The sequence below is a fragment of the Symphalangus syndactylus genome, chromosome 1 (assembly GCF_028878055.3).
Source record: "Symphalangus syndactylus isolate Jambi chromosome 1, NHGRI_mSymSyn1-v2.1_pri, whole genome shotgun sequence".
Taxonomy (NCBI): domain Eukaryota; kingdom Metazoa; phylum Chordata; class Mammalia; order Primates; family Hylobatidae; genus Symphalangus; species Symphalangus syndactylus.
Genome location: NC_072423.2, coordinates 152,788,504 through 152,812,864, shown reverse-complemented (window position 1 = coordinate 152,812,864; position 24,361 = coordinate 152,788,504). Strand labels below are relative to the sequence as shown.

Genomic DNA, 24,361 nt, shown 5'->3' with positions numbered 1-24,361 from the left:
AACTTCTGACCTTCAGGTGATCCACCCACCTCAGATTCCTAAAGTGCTGGGATTCCAGGTGTGAGCCACTGTGCCCGGCCTATTATCACTTTTGTATTCAGAAAAGATGTGCCTGGTTCTATGACAAGCATACTACATTCCAACCTAATGCATCCTTCCTCTGAGCTTAGGGATGCTTAAAGCTCTCCAGGTGTGGAATTACAGCTGGTGAGAGGTCAGAATTCACTCTTGGAGCCCCCACCCCCACCCCACCACCTCCAGGCCACTCCAGGCCTCTGAGGATCCTACACTCTCTCGGGTGTTAATATTCTTGGGGATACTTTGAAATAGATGCTAACACGCAGCCCTTGTAGATGAAACTGATTTCTCCACTACATGGCAAATGGTAGCTGTCTTCTAGGGAATCTGAAGGCACTCCTAAAGACCTCCTCTGGCTAATTCTCCTGATTTACCTGGGGAACTACCTCTCCATAAACACGGCCTTAGGCAACACAGCAGCTACATTCTTACTGTTTGCAACAGCTGCCACACTCTGGATTAGGAAAGCTGGAAATAACAGGGAACAAATATACCCGGACACCTAAAATAGTTCTGAATTCACAGGCAAACCACCAGTTCAGAAAAGTCTGCCTAAAAAATCCTCCATGACTTTAGCCAACGGCCGATATTCTCCAGACTTGGATCCCAAGGGACATGAGACTAATTCAAACACATCCTGGTTTGATGCTGGTGTTGGATTGCTGTTTCCAAATTCTGCCTTACAGTTAAGGGTGTAAAAGGGGTGAGAGGGGACAACATTTTTCTGGGACCTTGGCCTATATCTCAGTTGCCTCATTTGTTGGTTTTTAATAATTTTGCATACTAATTGGGCCAGTGGGCTCCAAACCCCAGGTCCTAAGTTTTCCTTCCAATTTCCAATTCTGCATATAAAGGAAGTTCCTGGCTATAGAGTACAACACGTTCCATGCCTTTAGTGAATATGCTTCAGGGAAGAGAAAGCGTTTCTAGTGGGAAGCTACATATCACATATGCTGCACTGGAAGGGATCTTAAAAAGACCAAGGGGGCCGGGCGCGGTGGCCCACGCCTGTAATCCCAGCACTTTGGGAGACCGAGGCGGGCGGATCACGAGGTCACGAGATCGAGACCATCCTGGCTAACATGGTGAAACCCCATCTCTACTAAAAATACAAAAAAGTAGGCGGGCGCCGGTGGTGGGTGCCTGTAGTCCCAGCTACTCGGGAGGCTGAGGCAGAAGAATGGCAGGAACCCGGGAGGCGGGGCTTGCAGTGAGCCGAGATAGCGCCACTGCACTCCGGCCTGGGCGAAAGAGCGAGATTCTGTCTCAAAAAAAAAAAAAAAAAAAGACCAAGGGAAGGTGCACTAGTTTGGTGTCATTATATTTAGAACGCAGAGAAGAGAAATCAGGATTTCAGTGGTTGGGAAGAACAGCTTAACCTCTCTGCAGAAATGCAGGCCAGAAGTTCAAACATGGTACTCTGAGGTTTTCCTTATTATAGAGTCCTCTCTTCTTGCTGGGGTTTAATAGGCACTTTCATTGTTCTCTGCAGCCAAAATGAGAGCTGAGCTGACAGAGGAAGTGGTCAGTCCTGTTTTGGCTCTTTCTTTGCACAGCTCTGCTGTCTGATAGCAGCTGGGTCAGAACAAATGCAGAAGCAAAGGGCAGCGTCCCAATTAAGTTTCCCCAAACCTTTAGCTTTTGTGTTTGACCATTCTCCAACTTTGGGTAAGGTAAAGCAAGAGGAATATAGATGGAGAAAACCTCACCCACACCCTGTGCCCTGTGGCCCTAGTGCAATTCTCTCATATGAGAGGTGAGAAAACTAAAGCCATCTGCACGGGCACCTTGCCAATATCACCCAGGAAGTGGCTGTCATGCAGGTTTCTGCCAACCCCCATTAACTATTCCTGCATCGGAGAGGATGAAGGGTGGGGCAGAGGGATGCTTTGGCTTCACATTGACTTGTTCCTCTGAAGGCAAGTTTTGCAATCTCTTGTTTGGTTCCACAATCAGAGCAGGCTCAACATTAAATGCAGAAGAAAAAACAAAAGCAAAAAGCAAAGCAGGCCGGGCTCGGTGACTCATGCCTGCAATCCCAGTAATTTGGTGAGCTGAGGCAGGCGGATCACCTGAGGTCTGGAGTTTGAGAATAGCCTGGCCAACATGGTGAAACCCCGCCTCTACTAAAAATATAAAAATTAGCTGGGCATAGTGGTGCTTGCCTGTAATCCCAGCTACTCAGAAGGCTGAGGCACAATAATCACTTGAGCCTGGAAGTGGAGGTTGCAATGAGATTGCACCACTGCATTCCAGCCTTGGTGACTGAGTGAGACTCCATCTCAGAAAAAAAAAAAAAAAGCAAAGCGTTTCTTTAAAAGAAACGCTTTGCTTTTTTCAAGAAGATAAACGTGTTCTGAAACTGGAAGCAGGTTATTAGCATTTTACAACTGGATGGAAAATGTGGCATTTGTGAGGAGTCTCTCCAGACCACTTAATCATCCCAGGAAACAATAATCAAGATGTGAATGTGATTTACATGCAAAAGAAGAGAAACCTCTGTCTCACTTTGGAAAACAGGCTCTAAGTACCTCGAATGCCCTGCCTACAGCTCACATGTGGTCCTGGAATTGTGATCTTTCAATCTCCTGTTATAACATAATCATTAAGGGTTTTCTTCCAAGTTAGTAAAATTAAAAGTTAATTCAAAGCACTTTCCATGCTGAGAACGGTAGCTCATGCCTGTAATCCTAGCACTTTGGGAAGCTGAGGTGAGTGGATCACTTGAGGTCAGGAGTTGAGACCAGCCTGGCCAACATGGCAAAACTCCGTCTCTACTAAAAACAGAAAAATTAGCCAGGCGTGGTGACACGCCTGCAGTCCTAGCTGCTGAAGCAGGAGAATTGTTTGAACCCTGGAGGTGGGGCTTGCAGTGAGCAGACATTGTGCCACTCCAGCCTGGGCAACAGAGCAAGACTCTGTCTCAAAAAAAAAAAAAAAAAAAGCACTTTTCAGATGCTGTGATGGAAAAGTAAATTGACATTTTTAGAGGATAGTTTGGTAATATTTATTTAAAATACACATACAGTTTGATATGTCAGTTCCATTTCTTCTAAGGATTTATCTTATAGATTTGCTCACCAAATCATGCCAATGTATGGCACAGAGTCTTACTGTAAGTCTTGCAATGAAATCAACCTAGACATGCATCAGCAAGAGAGGCATTTATAACCAATTCATACAATGAAAAAATAAGCAGCAATTTCAAAAAATGAGGCAGTCCTAGCGTCAGGCCTCTGAGCCCAAGCCAAGCCATCGCGTCCCCTGTGACTTGCACATATACATCCAGATGGCCTGAAGTAACTGAAGATCTACAAAAGAAGTAAAAATAGCCTTAACTAATGACATTCCACCATTGTGATTTGTTTCTGCCCCCCACCCTAACTGATCAATGTACTTTGTAATCTCCCCCACCATTAAGAAGGTACTTTGTAATCTCTCCCACCCTTAAGAAGGTTCTTTGTAATTCTCCCCACCCCTGAGAATGTACTTTGCGAGATCCACCCCCTGCCCCCAAAACATTGTTCCTAACTCCACCGCCTATCCCAAAACCTGTAAGAACTAATGATAATCCACCACCCTTTGCTAATTCTCTTTTCAGACTCAGCCCGCCTGCACCCAGGTGAAATAAACAGCCTTGTTGCTCACACAAAGCCTGTTTGGTGGTCTCTTCACACGGACGCACATAAAATTTGGTGCCGTGACTCAGATGGGGGGCCCTCCCTTGGGACATCAATCCCCTGTCCTCCTGCTCTTTTCTCCGTGAGAAAGATCCACCTACGTATGACCTCAGGTCCTCAGACCAACCAGCCCAAGAAACATCTCACCAATTTCAAATCTGATAAGCGGCTTCTTTTTACTCTCTTCTCCAACTTCCCTCACTATCCCTCAACCTCTTTCTCCTTTCAATCTTGGCACCACACTTCAATGTCTCCCTTCTCTTAATTTCAATTCCTTTCATTTTCTGGTAGAGACAAAGGAGACACGATTTATCCGTGGACCCAAAACTCCGGCGCCAGTCACGGACTCGGGAAGGCAGCCTTACCTTGGTGTTTAATCATTGCAGAGATACCTCTCTGATAATTCACCCAGGTTTCAGAGGTGTCAGACCATGCAGGGATGCCTGCCTTGGTCCTTCACCCTTAGCAGCAAGTCCCGCTTTTCTGGGGGAGGAGCAAGAAGCCCTCAACCCCTTCTCCTTCACCCTTAGCAGCAAGTCCCGCTTTTCTGGGGGAGGGGCAGGAACCCTGACCTCTTATCTCTGCACCCTGATCCCTTATTTCCATGCCCCGCCCTCTTATCTCTGTGCCCCGATCCCCTATTTCCACAACCTGATCTCTTATCTCTTTATTTGCCTCAACCCTTTATTTCTGTGCCCCGACCTCTTGTCTCTACACCCCAACCCTTTATTTCTGTGCCCCGACCCCTTTCCCACTTTTCTGGAAGGCAAGAACCCCCCACCCCTTCTCTCTGTGTCTCTACTCTCTCTTTTCTCTAGGCTTGCCTCCTTCACTACAAGCAAGCTTCCGCCCTCCATTCCCCTTTCTTCTCCCTTAGCCTGTGTTCTTAAAAACCTGAAACCTCTTCAACTCATACCTGACCTAAAACCTAAATGCCTTATTTTCTTCTACAATGCCGCTTGACCACAACACAAACTCAACAGTAGTTTCAAATGGCCAGAAAATGGCACTTTCAATTTTTCCAACCTACAAGATCTAGATAATTCTTGTCATAAAATGGGCAAACGGTCTGAGGTGCCTGATGTCCAGGCATCCTTTTACACATCAGTCCCTGCCTAGTCTCTGTTCCCAATGGAACTTGTCCATATCTTCCTTCTTTCCCTCCCACCTGTCACCTTAGTCCCAACCCCAAGCGTCCCTGAGTCTTTCTAATCTTCCTTTTCTACAGACCCATCTGACCTCTCCCCTCCTAGCCAGGCTGAACTAGGTCCCAATTCTTCCTCAGCCTCCACTCCTCCACCCTATAATCCTTTTAGCACCTCCGCTCCTCACACCAGGTCCAGCTTACAGTTTCATTCTGTGACTAGCCCTCCCCCACCCGCCCAGCAATTTCCTCTTAAAAAGGTGGCTGGAGCTAAAGGCATAGTCAAGGTAAATGCTCCTTTTCCTTTATCCCAAATCAGAGAGCATTTAGGCTCTTTTTCATCAAATATAAAAATCCAGCCCAGTTCATGGCTCATTTGGCAGCAACCCTGAGATGCTTTACAGCCCTAGACCCTAAAAGGTCAAAAGGCCGTTTTATTCTCAATATACATTTTATTACCCAATCTGCTCCTGACATTAAATAAAGCTCCAAAAATTAAATTCCAGCCCTCAAACCCCACAACAGGACTTAATTAACCTCGCCTTCCAGGTGTACAATAATAGAGTAGAGGCAGCCAAGCAGCAACATATTTCTGAGTTGCAATTCCTTGCCTCCACTGTGAGACAAACCCCAGCCACATCTCCAGCACACAAGAACTTCCAAACACCTAAAGCACAGTGGCCAGGCATTCCTCCAGAACCGCCTCCCCCAGGAGCTTGCTACAAGTGCCAGAAATCTGGCCACCAGGCCAAGGAATGCCCACAGCCCAGGATTCCTCCTAAGCCATGTCCCATCTGTGTGGGACCCCACTAGAAATCGGACTATTCAAGTCACCTGGCAGCCACTCCCAGAGCCCCTGGAACTCTGGCCCAAGGCTCTCTGACTGACTCCTTCCCAGATCTTCTTGGCTTAGCAGCTGAAGACTGACACTGCCCGATCGATCGCCTCCGAAGCCTACAGGACCATCACAGACACTCTAGGTAACTCTCACAGTGGAGAGTAAGTCCATCCCCTTCTTAATCAATACGGAAGCTACCCACTCCACATTACCTTCTTTTCAAGGGCCTGTTTCCTTTGCCTCCATAACTGTTGTGGGTATTGACAGCCAGGCTTCTAAACCTCTTAAAACTCCCCAACTCTAGTCCAACTTAGGCAATACTCTTTTAAGCAGTCCCTTTTAGTTATCCCCACCTGCCCAGTTCCCTTATTAGGCCGATACACTTTAACTAAATTATCTGCTTCCCTGACTATTCCTGGATTACAGTTACATCTCATTGCCACCCACCTTAACCCACAAGTAGAAGATACCTCTACTCCCTCCTTGGCGACCGATCATGCACCCCTTACCATCTCATTAAAACCTAATCACCCTTACCCCGCTCAATGCCAATATCCCAACCCACAGCATGCTTTGAAAGGATTAAAGCCTGTTATCACTCACCTGCTACAGCATGGCCTTTTAAAGCCTATAAACTCTCCTTACAATTCCCCCATTTTACCTGTCCTAAAACCAGACAAGCCTTACAAGTTAGTTCAGGATCTATGCCTTATCAACCAACTTGTTTTCCCTATCCACCCCATGGTGCCAAACACATATACTCTCCTATCCTCAATTCCTCCCTCCACAACCGATTATTCTGTTCTGGATCTCAAACATGCTTTCTTTACTAATCCTTTGCACCCTTCATCCCAGCCTCTCTTCGCTTTCATTTGGACTGACCCTGACACCCATCAGGCTCAGCAGATTACCTGGGCTGTACTGCCGCAAAGTTTCACAGACAGCCCCCATTACTTCAGCCAAGCCCAAATTTCTTCCTTATCTGTTACCTATCTCAGCATAATTCTCATGAAAACACACGTGCTCTCCCTGCTGATCGTGTCCGAGTAATCTCTCCAACCCCAACCCTTTCTACAAAACAACAACTCCTTTCGTTCCTGGGCATGGTTGGATACTTTCGCCTTTAGATACCGGGTTTTGCCATCCTAACAAAACCATTATATAGACTCACAAAAGGAAACCTAGCTGACCCCATAGATCCTAAATCCTTCCCCCACTCCTCTTTCCATTCCTTGAAGACAGCTTTAAAGACTGCCCCACCCTACCTCTCCCTGACTCATCCCAACCCTTTTCATTAAATACAGCCGAAGTGCAGTACTGTGCAGTCGAAATTCTTACACAAGGACCACGATCGCATCCTGTAGCCGTTTTGTCCAAACAACTTGACCTTACTGTTTTAGGCTGGCCATTATGTCTCCGTACAGCAGCTGCTGCCACCCTAATACTTTTAGAGGCCCTTAAAATCACAAACTATGCTCAGCTCACTCTCTACAGCTCTCATAATTTCCAAAATCTATTTTCTTCCTCACACCTGCCACATATACCGTCTGCTCCCCAGCTCCTTCAGCTGTACTCACTCTTTGTTGAGTCTCCCACAATTACCATTGTTCTTGGCCCAGACTTCAATCCGGCCTCCCACATTATTCCGGATACCACACCTGACCCTCATGACTGCATCTCTCTGATCCACCTGACATTCACCCCATTTCCCCACATTTCCTTCTTCCCTGTTTCTCACCCTGATCACACTTAGTTTATTGATGGCTGTTCCACCAGGCCTAATCGCCACACACCAGCAAAAGCAGGCTATGCTATAGTACAAGCCACTAGCCCACCTCTTAGAACCTCTCATTTCCTTTCCATCGTGGAAATCTATCCTCAAAGAAATAACTTCTCAGTGTTCCATCTGCTATACTACTACTCCTCAGGGATTCTTCAGGCCCCCTGCCTTCCCTACACATCAAGCTCAGGGATTTGCCCCCACCCAGGACTGGCAAATTAGCTTTACTCAATGTGCCCCGAGTCAGGAAACTAAAATACCTCTTGGTCTAGGTAGACACTTTCACTGCATAGGTAGAGGCCTTTCTCACAGGGTCTAAGAAGGCCACCACGGTCATTTCTTCCCTTCTGTCAGACATAATTTCTCAGCTTAGCCTTCTCACCTCTATACAGTCTGATAACAGACCGGCCTTTATTAGTCAAATCAGCCAAGCAGTTTTTCAGGCTCTTAGTATTCAGTGAAACCTTTATATCCCTTACGGTCCTACATCTTCAAGAAAAGTAGAACGGACTAAAGGTCTTTTAAAAACACACCTCACCAAGCTCAGCCACCAACTTAAAAAGGACTGGACAATACTTTTACCACTTTCCCTTCTCAGAAGTCAGACCTGTCCACAGAATGCTACAAGGTACAGCCCATTTAAGCTCCTGTATAGACGCTCCTTTTTATTAGGCGCCAGTCTCATTCCAGACACCAGACCAACTTACACTGTGCCCCCCAAAAAACTTGTCATCCCTACTATTTTCTGTCTACTCATACTCCTATTCTCCATTCTCAACTACTCATACATGCCCTGCTCTTGTTTACACTGCCAGTTTACACTGTTTCTCCAAGCCATCGCAGCTGATATCTCCTGGTGTTATCCCCAACCTGCCACTCTTAGCTCTTGCAGTAAATAAATAATCTTTGCTGGCAGGACTATGCTGAATCTCCTTACGCACTCTCTAATCAGATGTCCTAGGTCCTCCCAATTCTTAGACCTTTTATACCTGTTTTTCTCCTTCTCTTATTCCATTTAGTTTTTCAATTCATACAAAACCGTATCCAGGCCATCATCAATAATTCTACACGACAAATGTTTCTTCTAACAACCCCACAGTATCACCTCTTACCACAAAATCTTCCTTCAGCTTAATCTCTCCCACTCTAGGTTCCCACGCCGCCCCTAATCCCGCTTGAAGCAGCCCTGAGAAACATCGCCCATTCTCTCTCCATACCACCCCCCAAAAATTTTCACCACCCCAACACTTCAACACTATTTTGTTTTATTTTTCTTATTAATATAAGAAGGCAGGAATGTCAGGCCTCTGAGCCCAAGCCAAGCCATCGCATCCCCTGTGACTTGCACATATACATCCAGATGGCCTGAAGTAACTGAAGATCCACAAAAGAAGTAAAAATAGCCTTAACTGATGACATTCCACCATTGTGATTTGTTTCTGCCCCACCCTAACTGATCAATGTACTTTGTAATTTCTCCCACCCTTAAGAAGGTTCTTTGTAATTCTCCCCACCCCTGAGAATGTACTTTGCGAGATCCACCCCCTGCCCCCAAAACAATGCTCCTAACTCCACCATTCTGATTTGAAAGGCCCCAAGATATATTAAGTACAAAAATCTGTAGAACTGAATTTTATATTTGACATATGGATACACGTATGTTTTTAGGATGATACAGAAAAAAATCTTAAAAATGACGGTAGGAGCTGGGATGGGGTGTCAGAAAACTGACTTTTTATTTTATTCCTTTCTCTGTTGTTTGAATTTTTATAAAAAAAGTATTAACTTTATCAGAGCAATAATATATTATTTAAAATTCAGTTTAACAGGGAAGGTTTAAATTAAGTTGAAGCTTCACTTCAGTGATATTATGGCTCAGGCCACAGAAAATTTTTAAAAATAAATGTTTTTTTCCCTTGGGGCACTCCCACCCTTCCCCACCCTGTTCCTGGCTTGAGATTTCTCCCGGCACTCGCTGCCTTCTGACCAGTAGCTACTTTACATCTTATCTTTCTTATTGTCTATCTCTCCTACCAGAATGTAAGCCCCTTGAAGGGACTGGGAATGATTTCCATTGCTGAAATTTCAGCATCTAGAATTGTACCCAGCACAGAGTTTGCACTCAACAATATCTATCAAATGCAAGACTGAATTAATATACATTTTTTTAAAAATTTGCTAGTAGTAGTCAGCTTGTTGAGAAAAACAAGCTGACTGACTACCGTCAATATATTTAATTAGTGTTCCGTATCTCCGGTTTGCCAGCTATAAAAATAAGAATGATATCACTGCCCTGGCACATGTATTCATGCAAGTGAGAATATCTATATGAGCTGTATTTTCAGACCTCTTATCTACTGCTGGTGCCAATGGTTTCAGTTCAACAGAGAACTCTCTAATCTCCTCTAATCTCCAGGCATTCAGAAATGTTTGCTGAACTGCTGAACTGAATTTTAATGGTATCCTACATCAAAGAGGGAAAAGATCTCAATGAGACATTAGGTTTGCAAATTTACAAGTAACCACTTAAAGCAAAAAGGTCTCCTGATGACCATTTCTGATCATCATTTCCCTCATACATCCAACCATCCATTCCCTGCAAAAACCTTCCCCTTGGCAGCCTTCATGGATCTGTCCTGACACATGCAGTCTGTCCCTCCTAAACCAAGCATAAACCAAACAACTGCTTCAACAAATTTTCCTTGCACTGAGTTGACTGGCTGTTCAATTGAATTGGACAAATGGGATAACAGATGCACTGGAGGAATATGTAATCTGATACAAGTATAAAGAGGTGAAATTAACATTGATACAAAAGTGGCATTTTGTTTGCCACTGTAACATTTAGAATAAGCACCTGTTTTAAACATGTAACAAAGTTAGAGATTTCGATTAGGTTTTCCTTATACAACTAAAACCTCCCCCCCCCCCGCCCCGCATAAAACTCGAATCATTAACTTTAGCCATTAACTCTGATAAAAGTATAAAAAGGTGAAATTAACATTGATACAAAAGTGGCATTTTGCCACTGAAACATTTAGAATAAACACCTGTTTTAAAAATGTAACAAAGTTACAGATTTCTATTAGGGTTTTCCCTATACAACTAAAACCTTCCCCCCACCCTCTCCGCCCCCCTCCCCCTGCCATAAAACCTGAATCACTAACTTTAGCCATTAACTCTGATACATTTGCAAGGAATTTACACAAACTACTATCATGATATGCCCTGGAATGACTTTTTCCTCCACTCATGCAGGCCAGCCTATACTGTGGATGGAAAAAGTCAACGAAACGCATAGTTTTCACTAGCAGATTCTTACTGACAAAATAAATGTAGAGTCTAATGGTATCTTTTGGCTTAATGTATAATATTAGAAAGGCAGACACTACATTCGTTTCAAAGAACTTCAGCATGAACTAGTTCTGCTTCTATTTGGATCTAATCTCTCAGCTTCGGTACTGCATGCCAAACAGCAACTAAAGTTGCAATGGATAAATATTTCAGTTACAAGATAAAAGTGAGTTAAGGATCCATGGGACTGGAAGATAATTGTGCAATAACAGATATAAGCTGCTTTGGTAAGCAGTGAGAAGTGAATGAAGGATTTCTCATATTACATGACCAGTAGTTCTGTATATTCTCCAGATTAATGATTAGTGTTTAAAAGACGTCAAAAAGAAGAGAGACAGAGAGAGAGAGAGAATGTCATGCCTTTGGTCTCTTGCCAGTTTCAAAACATGGTTCCGGGTACAGAGAACCATGCCCAGGGGCAGCAGATAGAATGGTTGGCTTTCAGCGGCCAGAGTCCAGGGACAAGGTACATATCTTCTTGTTGGTCTGGGAGTCCAAGTTTTGAAGTGCATTTCTACTGAACAACTAGCTTGTGATAAAGCAATACCATGACAATATATTCATTTTAATTCCTATTATTCAGAAACGAACATGAGAAAATGTCTGAATACAGGTTTCCCCATCGAACTCGCAAACCTCCAGCATTGAACTCACAAACCTCCAGCAGCTCTGTCTCCTACCTGCACAGATTGTTGTGAGAGCCATGTACAATTCAGCCATGTACAATTAGCTTCCGACCAAGCTCATGTCCCATTTCCCCTTGCCGGTGTCTAATAAGCACGTCAGACTGGTCTCATCCTTCTCCCACATGCACTGCCATCCCTGTGGCTTCGTTTCTCTGTTATTGTTTTCTGAACCTGGAAAGCCCTCTCGTCCTCACCCCCTACCTACCCAATTCTGGCCATATTTCAGATATGATCTCTACATCCCATGTTCTCATAAAGTCTTCCCTAAACCCTCCATCAGCCTTCAATGATTTCTCTCTCTTCTGGAAGCCTTTATAAGAAGCACTCATGTTATGGGCTGCCCAGTTTCCTACCGTATCCCATCCGCCCATGTGCCATGTGTTTTAACCTTATCTTCCCTAGTCAGTTCTTAGGAACCCTGCGAGTGGACGTCATGATTTACTGCTTCTGGGAAACAAAGTGGTGAAGCCATGAAGTCCAGTTTGCCTGACACCCGCTGGCTGGTGACTGATGGTTCATTGTAGATCACTCCCCAGAACTGGTTACAATCTCCCAGAGAGTGGATCACAGCTGAACAGCACAGGGGCTCATGGTCGAGATGCCCTGCCCTCTATGGAATAATCTGCCTTGTTGAATTTGTTGTACAATGGGCTGGGAAAAGGAAGAAGATAAGAGCCTACAAAAATCTACAGAAAAGGAAAATCTGTTGTTGCTACATTCCTCCCAAATCAAGACTAAGATATTTCCTGTTTTTAAGTAAGAACTGTCAGAGGTTTCTCACCAGAACACACTACAGACTGACTTATAACACACACTTTTGTCTCAGCCAGTACCTATCGTTTAGGTAGAATAATGTAGCTGACAGTAAATTTGCAGTGGAACCCTCTACTGTGTCACTGCCTACTGAGAAGAAATATTTCCATAGGAGTGAAAAAGGAAGTCATGTGAGTACAAGCCTAAATCCAACATGCTAACGCATGTCTAAGAGAAACGCAGGAGAGGACACATACACAAAGAATGCTGAAAGGGTGAGAGAGTTTAAATATGACCCATCCAGGACACAACTATGGAAAAACAAGAATTCCTTTTTAGGGACATGCCCAGTGGAGGACAGACCCACCCACAGGCCTTAGAGCGTAATCCAAAAAGCAGGCTAGATGGTGGCCGAATGAAGTCTTCATGCTTAATTCAGCAAACATTATGTAAACATCTGCTGTGTCCAGTGTGTGCACGTGCGGACATGCACATATAGATGCAAAAGAGAGAGAGAGAGAGAGAAAGAGATGGTGAGACCGTGTGGTTCAGGACTCATCCTGAGGACAGAAGTAGAAAGCAGGCCTGTACATAGATGGTTCACTGCCCAAGGAAATAGGAGCCTTTCAACCTCATCTTCCTCCCACCATGTTGCCACGTACACACTCTTATAATTTGGAGAGGGCAATATGGATGGGCTGGCTTGCCATATATTCAGTAGATAATCGACTTCAACAGCTCCCTGGAAGAGTCTACTTCATTGAGAAAGCAGGACCAAGACAGTAGTCCTCGCTCAGCCCTTCCAATCCTGCAAGCAACGCAGGACTGGTCTTGAAGGTCCAGGAGAACCTAAGCCTCTCCGTCAAGGTCAAGTTTGTTACCTCCATCGCTGCAGGTCCTGGAGTCTGAGGCCAGGCTGTCCGTGGAGCCGGTGGTGAAGCTGACGTGGACACCCCTGAAGGATGGGCTGAGGCTTTCTGCAGAGCCCTGGCTCACTTTTTCCAAATCAGAGCTGCTCTTGTTCATTTTTAAAAGGTGCCTGGAAAAGGTAGGAACAAACAATAGAAATAACTCATTTGGTTTCCATTCAGAAACCAGGCTGATGGATCATGAACTTACCATGCTCTTGAAACCTGGCCAATGTCAGCAAGTTTATTAAAAGGAAAAAAAAAAAAAGATTCTGGGGAGACAGTAGAGGTTCTCTTCTGAGTTCTTATGTGCATGAATGACAGGAGACTTCCGGAGTGTGGTTAGGAGAAGCGAGTCTATTAAATTTAAACAAGCACCAAAACTCTTACATGGAAGGAACTGCCTTCATATTCTGACCCCATCTGCCAAAACAATTGTGTCACCTATTATATCCTGTGTAAAATCTCTACAAAGAGAAATGAAGACATTATCATACACACCAATGTATAGAGATATACACAGATTGGGTTGTTTTTGCAAGATCCCAGGACAAATGAATTGCAAACTAGGCCTTTACAAGTGGGATTTCTTTTTTTACCTGGTACTCTTTTGCCAAAGCTTCAAAGGGTCTAGACTGTTTCTTGGAATTAAAGGAAAACTTTAGATGTGAACCAGACTTCCAGTGACATGCTTAGATAGAACTAAGTTGACATAACCCTTATTCCAGAACAATGGAACCAACCTTTTGCTTTTCTATGAAATCTGTTGTTGCATCTCTAAAAAGCACCACCAACAGATCAAGGACAGAAATACCAACTTCAAGAGAAAAACACTCACATTGGAGAAAACAGCTCTTTTATTAGGTTGGGTGTTTAGCTTATTGATTTCTCCTTCCCACTTTCCAAGGGCCACATGAATATTCATTTCTGATCTGACATTTTCACCATGAAGGGAGACAGATCACACCACGTCCAGCTCTTTCCCTGTTGGGGGAAACCCACATTTGTCTGAACTGATATTTCCTGCTGACATTCCTGTTCCTACTACAGCAGATCCATATCTCAATATCTGCTATGGGAAATACACAATACAGTATTGATTTGGCATCAGAACTGCCTTATTTAATGCACATCACCTTACAGTCAAGAATTTATCGGCTGTTCTTTGTGTTCAACATTGCCAGGCCCTGTTTTAATTTTCACAGTCACAGGAATCCCTTGTGTATTAACACGAGGGTTTAAAGTTTGTTTGCTACCACAAAAAAATGCTCCTTAGAAAACACGTCCCTCTCCCCACTCCCAATCTTTAGAATCGTATTTTTAAAATGTGTTAAAGCTGTCAAAAAAATGTGACAGTGACAGCAACATTATGACTAATCTTCATCTTTGTATCTCAGTATCGCTGTTGGAATCTTGGAAATATCAGTTCCTTAGGAAATGCTGTGGCAGTAACGGATCCTTATTTAATCTCCTGGCAAAATAAAATCAAAGACAGTTTCATACAATATTCTTATATTCACATCAGATCTCTCACTAATAGTTTTCTCTAAGGGAAGCCAGGATATGAAGTCATGCATAACAACTCCTCAGTCTAGGAGAGAAGCCAGAGCCAGCTCTGTGGCTACCCCCTACTTTGCCCCTTCCAAAGTGCTCTCTAGAGTTTCTTGGTCTTTAGGCCCAGAAAATCACCAAGGGAGAAACTCCAGCACCATTGCTACAGAGCTGGCACAGCTTCCCACTCCACAAACTTCATGAAATGTATGTAAATAGACAAAACTAAAAAATACATAAATATGTGAATGTATGAGTATATATATACTCATATACATATGCACACACACACACACACACACACACTTATTTAAAGTAACAGCCAAGATCAAAAGAAAGAACAATTCTCAGGTGCCAGATACAAAGACGGAAGTCCACACACAGGTAGTCCAAGGGATGCTTCAATACTAACTGTATGTTTACTATAGGTTTCAGTAGACACTCTTTATCAGGCTAAGGATCTTTATTTCTATTTCAAGTTTTCTAAGGTTTTGTATTTCAAAATCATTTTTGGCTATTAGGGTTTATTAAATGCCTTTTCTACATCTATGGGAAAAAAATCGTATCATGTTTCTCCTTTACTCTGTGAATGTGATGAGTTATGTTAATAGCTTTTCTTAATTAAGCCATGCTTGCACATGTTGTATGAACTTATTTTACTACACATTGCTGGATTCAGTTTTACTAATATTTAGTTTAAGATTTTTACATTTACATTCAAATAGAGGCTAGCCCATAATTTTTCTTTCTTGTTCTGTCCTTGTCCAATTTCGATATAAAGGTTAAATTAGAATTTGAAAATGACAGCTGGGTACGGTGGCTCCCTCCTGTAATCCCAGCACTTTGGGAGGTCAAGGCGGGCAGATCACTTGAGGTCAGGAGTTCAAGACTGGCCTGGCCAACAGGCCAACCCCATCTCTGCTAATAATACAAAAACTTAGCCAGGCATAGTGGCGTGTGCCTGTAATCCCAGCCACTTGGGAAACTGAGGCAGTACAATCACTTGAACTGAGGAGGCGGAGGTTGCAGTGAGCCAAGATGGCGCCACTGCACTCCACCCTGGGTGACAGAGTGAAACAGTGTCTCAAAAAAATAATAATAATAATAAAATGAATTGAGTAACTTTCACTTTTTCAGTTATCTCACATGTAATTTTTTTTTTTTTTTTTTTTTTTTTTTTGAGACTGAGTCTCACTCTGTTGCCCAGGCTGGAGTGCAGTGGCACCATCTTGGCTCACACAAGCTATGCCTCCCGGGTTCACGCCATTCTCCTGCCTCAGCCTCCTGAGTAGCTGGGACTACAGGTGCCCGCCACCACGCCCCGCTAATTTTTTTGTATTTTTAGTAGAGACGGGGTTTCACCGTGTTAGCCAGGATGGTCTCGACCTCCTGACCTCGTGATCTACCCGCCTCGGCCTCCCAAAGTGGTGGGATTAGAGGTGTGAGCCACTGCGCCCGGCCTTAGCTCATGTAATTTTTATAAGATAAACATTATGTGTTCTCTGAAAGATTGCGAAAACTTGCCTATAAAACCATCAAGGACCAGTTGCTGTATAAATGAGATCAGTAAAGATCTGGTTCTGATAAATCTAGGACCAACATTTCCAGGACAGAGACCTAAGAAACAGACTGGAGGATTAACAAGTCAATTCATGGTACTCACACCAGCTATTTATGATGTGAAGAAAAAAAGAAAGTAGAGCCACACCTCATACCATGCAGAAACACGAATTTTCAACAGAAAAGAAACACCCATTAAATTTTAAATTCATCAGAAAATGTAACAGAAAACTTTATGGACTTGGGGTAGGAAATAATTTTTAAAATAAGGGCTAAAAATTAGCAATATAAAGAAAAAGATAAATCTGACTACTTTAAAATTTAAAACTTCTGCCTGATAACATAAAAGGCACCATTAAAAAGCGAAAAAAAACAAACCTTGGAGTGGCCAACTCACATCTTTGCAACCCACACAACTAATAAAGTATTGGTATGCAGAATAGAAAAAGAGTGCTTATAAATCTAAGAAACAGACAAATGACTCCATTTTTAAAATGGAAATGAACAGGCAACTCACAAATGAAACACGAGAGGCCAGTCGACACATGAAAAGATGATTAAATTTATGAATGATCAGATTATAATTAAAACAAGATTCCATTTCATACCCATCAGATCAGACTGGCAACATCAGATTTTGCTAAAGTTATAGGGAAATAGGAACTCTCTTACACTGTTTGTGAGACTGTAGATTGGTAAACTCACACACAGGACAACAATGTGATGAATCTTGTAAAATTAAATATACACATTCCTATAATCCAGTCACTCCATTTTTGGGTATATGTCCTTGAGCAATGTTACTTAAATAACTAGTAATGAATGAATGGCTAAGTCACTTGAGTGGGTCACTAGCAGTTTATTGACCAGCAGTTTATTTTAACAAAATAGAACAGAACAGAAAATATGAAAATAAACAGAAACGATTTATAAAACTTTGTTTTGTAAAACTTTTGTTTCAGATGTGTGTTTGTTGGGTCATGATATTAAATATGTTCCTTACTGTGGGTCATGGATTTTAAAAAAGGTTAAAAATTACTGCTCTAGAATATGAGTGAACAAACTTTTCCTTAAAGGGCCAGATGGTAAACATTGTAGGCTCGTGGACCATAAGGATTCTGTTGCAACTACAGAACTCTGCTGTTGTAGCTGGAAAGCCACCATAGAAATTAGTGGCATGTTTTCTAATAAAGCTTTATTTACAAAAACAGATGGCTGGCATGTGGGCAATCAGTTACTGGCTGGTCTTGACCAGCCTTGTCCAATAGAATTATAATGCAAGCCATATATGTAATTTTAAGTTTTCTAGTAGCCACATTTAAAAAATGTAAAATAAATGGGAAAAAATAATTTTAGTAATATATTTTATTTAACATAATGTATTCAAAATATTGTCATTTTAATCTGTAATCAGTATAACCCATCTCAATTATTAATAATTACAGATTTACAATCAAGTAAATTATTAATTATTAATAATTAACCCTAACTCTAACCCTAAATTAATATAAAATGCAATGGCATGCATTTTATATTTACTCACATTGCAATTCTGACTCACCACATTTTAAGCTACTGGCTACCATACTGTGCAGTACAGAGCTAGAGAAACTCTTATAAGTGGAGAAAGGTGTTCACAATGTTACCAATAGCAAATAACCTTGTAAACTGTTGAACTGCGCTTCAACAAAGGAATGAAAACATTGTGGTATAGTCTTTTGGTGGGATACTTTATAGCAGTCAAAAAAATGAACTGGATTTTAGGGTAGCAATATGAAAAAATATTTTAAAATGCTGAGTATTAAAGGTAATTTACAAAAGGCTCAAGTGTGATGCCATTTGTATACAGATTAAAAACGTATAAGGATATATCCATGTTTTATGGAGCACATAATAAAATGTAAATAATACTCATCAACTTCAAGACAGTGATTGCTCTGGGTAGCAATGGGAGGTTGAAATGGGAATTGGATAGGGAGGGATCTTCCACAGTAGCAGTAATATTTTACTTTAAAAAAATCTAAAGCAAATGGCAAAATGTTAATATTTGAAAAATGTTAGGGAACACCTGCAGGTCAGTTAAATTATTATCTGAACTTCATTGCATGCTTGGAATATCTGACACACTAAAAATGAAAATTTCTAGTGAGAAAGCAAATCACAGCGCCTGAATGAGGCAGGGGTGGCTGCTCCTGTTGATCTGTTGTTGGGCCTCTGGGAGGCAAGGAACACACAAAATAACACAGTGGGATTTCCATCAGACCCCTCAGCGGGAACAGGCAGAATCAACGAGGGTTGGTTCCACCACAGAGCACCCCTGTGGCTGGAAACAGTTGCATCATAGACCTAACCACTCTTTTAAGACTTGGGAGTTAATTCTTCTGTCTATAGTTCATATGAGGCAGAAGTCACTGCTGTCAAAACTCTCATCAAGTGAATGCAGACAAAATTAGTCTATCCCTGTAATTACAGGATAAATTATCCACAGGGTGTGTGTGTGTGTGTGTGTGTGTGTGTGTGTGTGCGTGTGTGTGTTTTAGGGAGGAAGGGAGCCTCCCAAAGTGGACTTTGGTAAACCTTAGTTTCTAAGCCACAAGTGGAATTTTCATGGCTTTTGGGATCTAACCGCTGCTTCTTTACTGGAAAAGCTCAAGAAATCCAGGTTCCTGCCAGGTCGCTAAAACCCAATAAGTGACCAGGCATCGTGGCCCAAGCCTGTAATCCCAGCACTTTAGGAGGCTGAGGTGGGAGGATCACTTCAGCCTGGAAGTTTGAGACCGGCCTAAGCAACATAGTGAGACCCTGTCTCCACAAAGAAAGAAAGAAAGAAAGAAGAAAATCAGAAATCAGTAGGCATTTGGAATGCTCAGTTGTAAATGGGGATATAACAGGTCTTCTAATACACACGTAGGTGAGCCTTTTGCTTAATAGCAAAATCTTAAGGCTGGGAACAATGGCTCACACGTGTAATCCCAGCACTTTGGGAGGCAGAGGCGGGTGGATCACTTGAGGCCAGGAGTTTGAGACCACCCTGGCCACCATGGTGAAATGCCATCTCCACTAAAAACAAACCAAAAAATTAGCCCAGCATGGTGGTGTATGCCTGTAGTCCCAGCTACTCAGGAGACTAAGGCAGGAGAATCGCTCGAACCCAGGAGGCGGAGGTTGCAGTGAGCTGAGATGGCACCACTGCACTCCAGCCTGGGTGACAGAGCGAGACTCCGTCTCAAAAAATAATAATAATAAATAAAATAAAACAAAACAAAACCTTAGGACTGATGACTCTTTCCTATGAACTGCATTAAAAAACATCTGCCCTGGAAATCTGTGCAATCTGCACTTTTTGAGAACTGCCACTTTAATTAGGGCATGAGCAAAACCACATCAAATTTAAAAATGAAAAGGAAGCTTGCCATCAAAGCACAGATTTGCAATCAAGTTGTTTTTGTGTCTTTACACCGTGTGTAAAATAGACTTTTTAAGAATCCCAGGAAAAGGCTTACTATTGCAAAGGTGACTTTTCCGAGCCCTAACGGATTGTTCTATCAGATGTGAGGCCAAATGACAATGAGTGTACTCAACACGGTATAGCAATACTACTTAGTTTTTTTAAAGGCACTTTTCCCTCATTAATAATAATTTGATCTGTCTTTCACAAAACTGGTGCAAACCATCTGCAAAATACTTCCACAGACAAAAACCTCATACTTCAGTCTTTTCTCTCTGGTTGGTGAATAACATTCTTATCATCTACAGTGAGAGTACAGTCTCCACAGATGTCTTCACTCACGTAGTGTGATAAAAGACGTCTTGTGCTTAACCTCAAACTTCCTTTCTGCCTCCCACTGTTGATTACATACAGTCCAGGCCGGCAGGGTGAAATGTACAGGCCAGTGGCACGGTGTCCTCAGAGCCCCAGCCTTGCAGCTGCTGCCCAGTGTTTTGAGAATAGCTTTTCCCTCCATTGTCCTTAGAGAGAGAGGTCTTGCCATAGGTCTCCGTACTGTGTTGGTGGAAAGCTGGAAAAAAAGACTCCAGCCGGAAGAGCCATCTGCCAGACTTCCGCATTTGTAGGAACAAGCCTCATCTAAAAATACCCCCGAAGCTTTCAGAATGAGAGCTTTCAGAATGGCCACAATCCTTAACGGATGCCGGGCCCCAGTGTGCAGCAGAGAGTGAATCTCAGACTTTCCGTGGCTGTTAGAATCTTCATATGACAGCGATATTCAAAGTGTGATTGAGGCCAATTTTCATTGTCACTGCCCCTGACTTTTGTTCGGTTCACATGCATTTGGCCGAGAGCTTTCCACCACTGGAGCGGAACGTTTGAAAACCCACATAGTGCCAGCATGCAGTTTCAGACTGGCTCTCGCAATCCCAGCACGCATTCACACCGCTGGCTCTTGGGATTGGTCAAACACACTAGTAAGTTTAGTAATGATCTGGAGAAGATCTAAAGGAAAGTTTTAGAGAATCAACAGAATGCTCTGAAAGCATAAACAAGTTTTTAAAAAGTCTATACATGTTTTTTCAATTACGAAGAAGAAAGGAAAAGACTGGTTTTAAACTCAAACAACCAATAATTGTCTCAATCAAAGACTGAGAACCTCTTACCATTCTGGGCCCGTAGTGCTGTCCTCATCAGTGAGGCCTCCCCGGCCTTGTGACTAGCTGGGACAGTGACTTCAGGGTCCCAGGGGGCAGCCCTTGGGGGTGAAGAGGCAGCCGGAATGCTTCTCCAGGCTGCTGTGAATTCACCAGCTCAGAGCTCTCTGTTTCCCCTCAGTTCCTCTCTGACTTTTCTATAAAATGCACTTCCTGCAAAAGCACAGGAAAACAGAGACGGCTCTGCCTCTCTGACCTGCAGCTTTCAATCTCCAATTGTCTTATTTGGCTCCATGATTCAAAGCAATTCAACTATGCTCTAAAACACATTAAGTTTCTCTTCATTTATTCTCTACTATTTAGCCACTTACTAAAGTCAAAATCATTAAGCAATTCGAGTTTTCTTGGTGAATAAGAACACCCTGTTTTTAACTTATCATATGCCTGTGTTACCTGCAGGGGATCTTCCTCCTTGTCTATCCTGAATACTTTTCCCAGGCTTTTCAGCATTAAGCCTACTCTGTGCCAAGTGCTGTCAAGTGTTGGGGACACAGTGGTTAACAGAGCTGACAAGATCCCTGTGCTTGAACAAACCTGCAGACCTAGAAGAGAAATATTTATCAAGCTCCTCTAGTGAGAGATCAGTTCACATCTTTTTTTTTTATTTTTTGAGGCAAAGTCTCAATCTGTCACCCAGGCTGGAGTGCAGTGGCGTGATCTTGGCTCACTACAACCTCTGCCTCCCAGGTTCAAGAGATTCTCATGCTTCAGGCTCCCATGTGGCTGGGACTACAGGTGCACACCACCACACACAGCTAAGTATTGTATTTTTAATAGAGACAGGGTTTCTCCATGTTGGCTAGGCTGGTCCCGAACTCCTGACCTGAAGTAATCCACCTGCCTCGGCCTTTCAAAGTTCTGGGATTACAGGCATGAGCCACCACACCCAGCAATTCACATCTTCAGAGAATATTTGCAACCTTGGTGAAAGCACTCTGACTCAAAATCTTTGTAAAATACTGTTCTCATAATGACGGACGATCCTGAAAGGGTCCTACCTGGCACTCCTATAAGGATTCTCTCTAGCTTACCCACCATGTTGGATTGACTCAGGTCCTCTGTAGTGACAGAAACACACATCTCAAATTTTCTTTGACAATCTCAATTTCCAATATTCCCCCCATAGTCTATTCATTCCATTGTACACATTCCTAGACTTCTGGTTTAGAAAACAAAGTATCACCATTTTCCTTAACAAACTGCTATTTCCTCTCCTAACTCCTCTGTTCCAAGCAGGCTGATCTTTGTCTTCTGATTGTCCCCAAAGCACCAAAGTGCTCCTTCTCTTCTCCTAACTGTGGCTCAGAGGAAATGCTCCTCTCTCCCTTTCAAACCATCTCCATCCTCAAAACCCAGCATCAGTTTCACTTACCTACGAATTCCTCCCAAACTATTTCAGTCTTCTCTGACCCTTCTCATCCTTCTGGAGCTCACACTGCACTGAGTCTGAATCACATCACTGAGAATTTGGTTATAATCCTGGTTAAATTATTGTAATTGTTTGATGTGAAATAGGCTTGTAACCATCCCAAAATTATAAATGGTTTGAGGAGCTGTGTCACAGTTGAGACGTGCTGGAACACAGAGTCATTATTAAATAGTTCTTGATTAAGTTTATCTGCCTCTGTTTGGAGGCCACAGTGGCATCTGGGAGAATAAATGTTTCCTTTAAGAAAGAATTACACTTGCCCAGCAAAACTTACAAAAGGCAGGAACACAGAGCAACTAATAACCATCAAGAATACCAGATTCAATAGCTGAAATTTTCTCATATCTACTAGGTTGGTACAAAAGTAATTGTGGTTTTTGCCATTAGTACAAAATACACCCGTTCTAAAATATTCTGAATTTTCACAAATCTTGTAGTTTTTAAATGCTTTTTTATCCAGAAGATAAGATGAGAAAGGCAGACAACTAAGCTGGGGAGGTTTCTATTATGTATTTATTTATTTATTTATTTATTGAGATGGCGTCTCGCTCTGTCACTCAGGCTGGAGTGCAGTGGCGCAATCTCGCCTTACTGCAAGATCCTCCTCCCAGGTTCACACCATTCTCCTGTCTCAGCCTCCTTAGTAGCTGGGACTACAGGAACCCGCTACCTCGCCCGGCTAATTTTTTTATATTTTTAGTAGGGACAGGGTTTCACCGTGTTAGCCAGGATGGTCTCAATCTGCTGACCTCGTGATCCACCCACCTTGGCCTCCCAAAGTGCTGGGATTACGGGCGTGAGCCACCGCGCCCTGACAGTTTCTATTATTTTTATCGTTGGAGCTTTTTGATGAAGATGCTAAGGGAGCTATTTTGCAAATGTCTAAATGCCACCTGAAGAAACTGATAGGGCCAATCTGCTCTGGGGGCATGCTTTCCCCCTGCTGATTTATTAGCATGCATAAATATAGGAAAGCAGTTTCATCTTTGGTCAGATGATCTCTGTGGTCCCCATGGTGCAGGCCTGTTAATTTGCATTTTCAGTTAATGCACTAGTGACTCTTCTGGAGCTCTACAAGTTTAAAAGCCCTTTATTTTAACTTCATATTCAGTAGAAACCATTTAACACAAGAGTAAAGTCATAGTTACACTAAAAGATAGGAAAATACACACACACACACACATACACCACACAAACACACATACCTGCACACACACACACACACATTTGGGTTACTAGTTGGTTTCAGTCAAGGATAAAAATTCTTAAATTGGTCAGATGGAAGTCTGCGCTGACTATATACAGATATACTTTAGCATGAGAGATACAAACATTTTTTTAAAGATGACCATTCAGATTTCAGAAAAGCAAGTCTTTTATTTGTGGCCCCAGCCTACATACTTGCGGAGTTTTCCAAAGAAGTGCTGCGCTGCCTGGTGCAGCAGTGAGAATGGCAGATGTTTGGGGGTATCCAGGTGCGGAGGTTTCAGCTGAGGCTGCAGACAGGGAGATGGAGCTGCTGAGAGCAGGTAAGAGAGTGATAAAGAACTCATAGCATGGCTCCATCACCCTTCTACACTACACTTTCATCTCTACAATGATCACCTAAGAACAATGTGTTCCAACTCATGGCCTGGAAAGTCAAGGAGGAAACTCAACATCTGTTCACACAAGACGAGCAGATGGGAAGAGAAGGAGACGAAAAGAGGAAAAGTGGGAACTAAAGACAGAGTAACTGCAATCCACAAATGGCCTCTCCTACCAGCTGCCTTGCCTACAGGCAAGCACAGTGTCCCAGGGCCCTCAGGAGCTACTGGGAAGAACAATGATGCTAGCAGTTGAGTAACTTCCTGGACGGATTTCAGAGTCACCAAGGATGGCCAATGATGTGGTGGTTAAAAGCATGAACACTGGTGCTTCACCGCCTGGGTTCAG

General features: G+C 42.9%; 1 protein-coding gene across 4 annotated transcripts in view; it reads right to left on the bottom strand.

The window, feature by feature from the left end:
- PRAG1 (PEAK1 related, kinase-activating pseudokinase 1) overlaps nt 1–24,361 on the bottom strand; it is a 77,018-nt gene that overhangs the window by 15,594 nt on the left and 37,063 nt on the right. For all 4 annotated transcript variants that reach the window (XM_055288911.2, XM_055288920.2, XM_063637915.1 and 1 more), the window contains exon 4: nt 13,195–13,352. In XM_055288911.2, the coding sequence (XP_055144886.2) occupies nt 13,195–13,352 (158 nt within the window). The remainder of the gene's footprint in view (nt 1–13,194; nt 13,353–24,361) is intronic.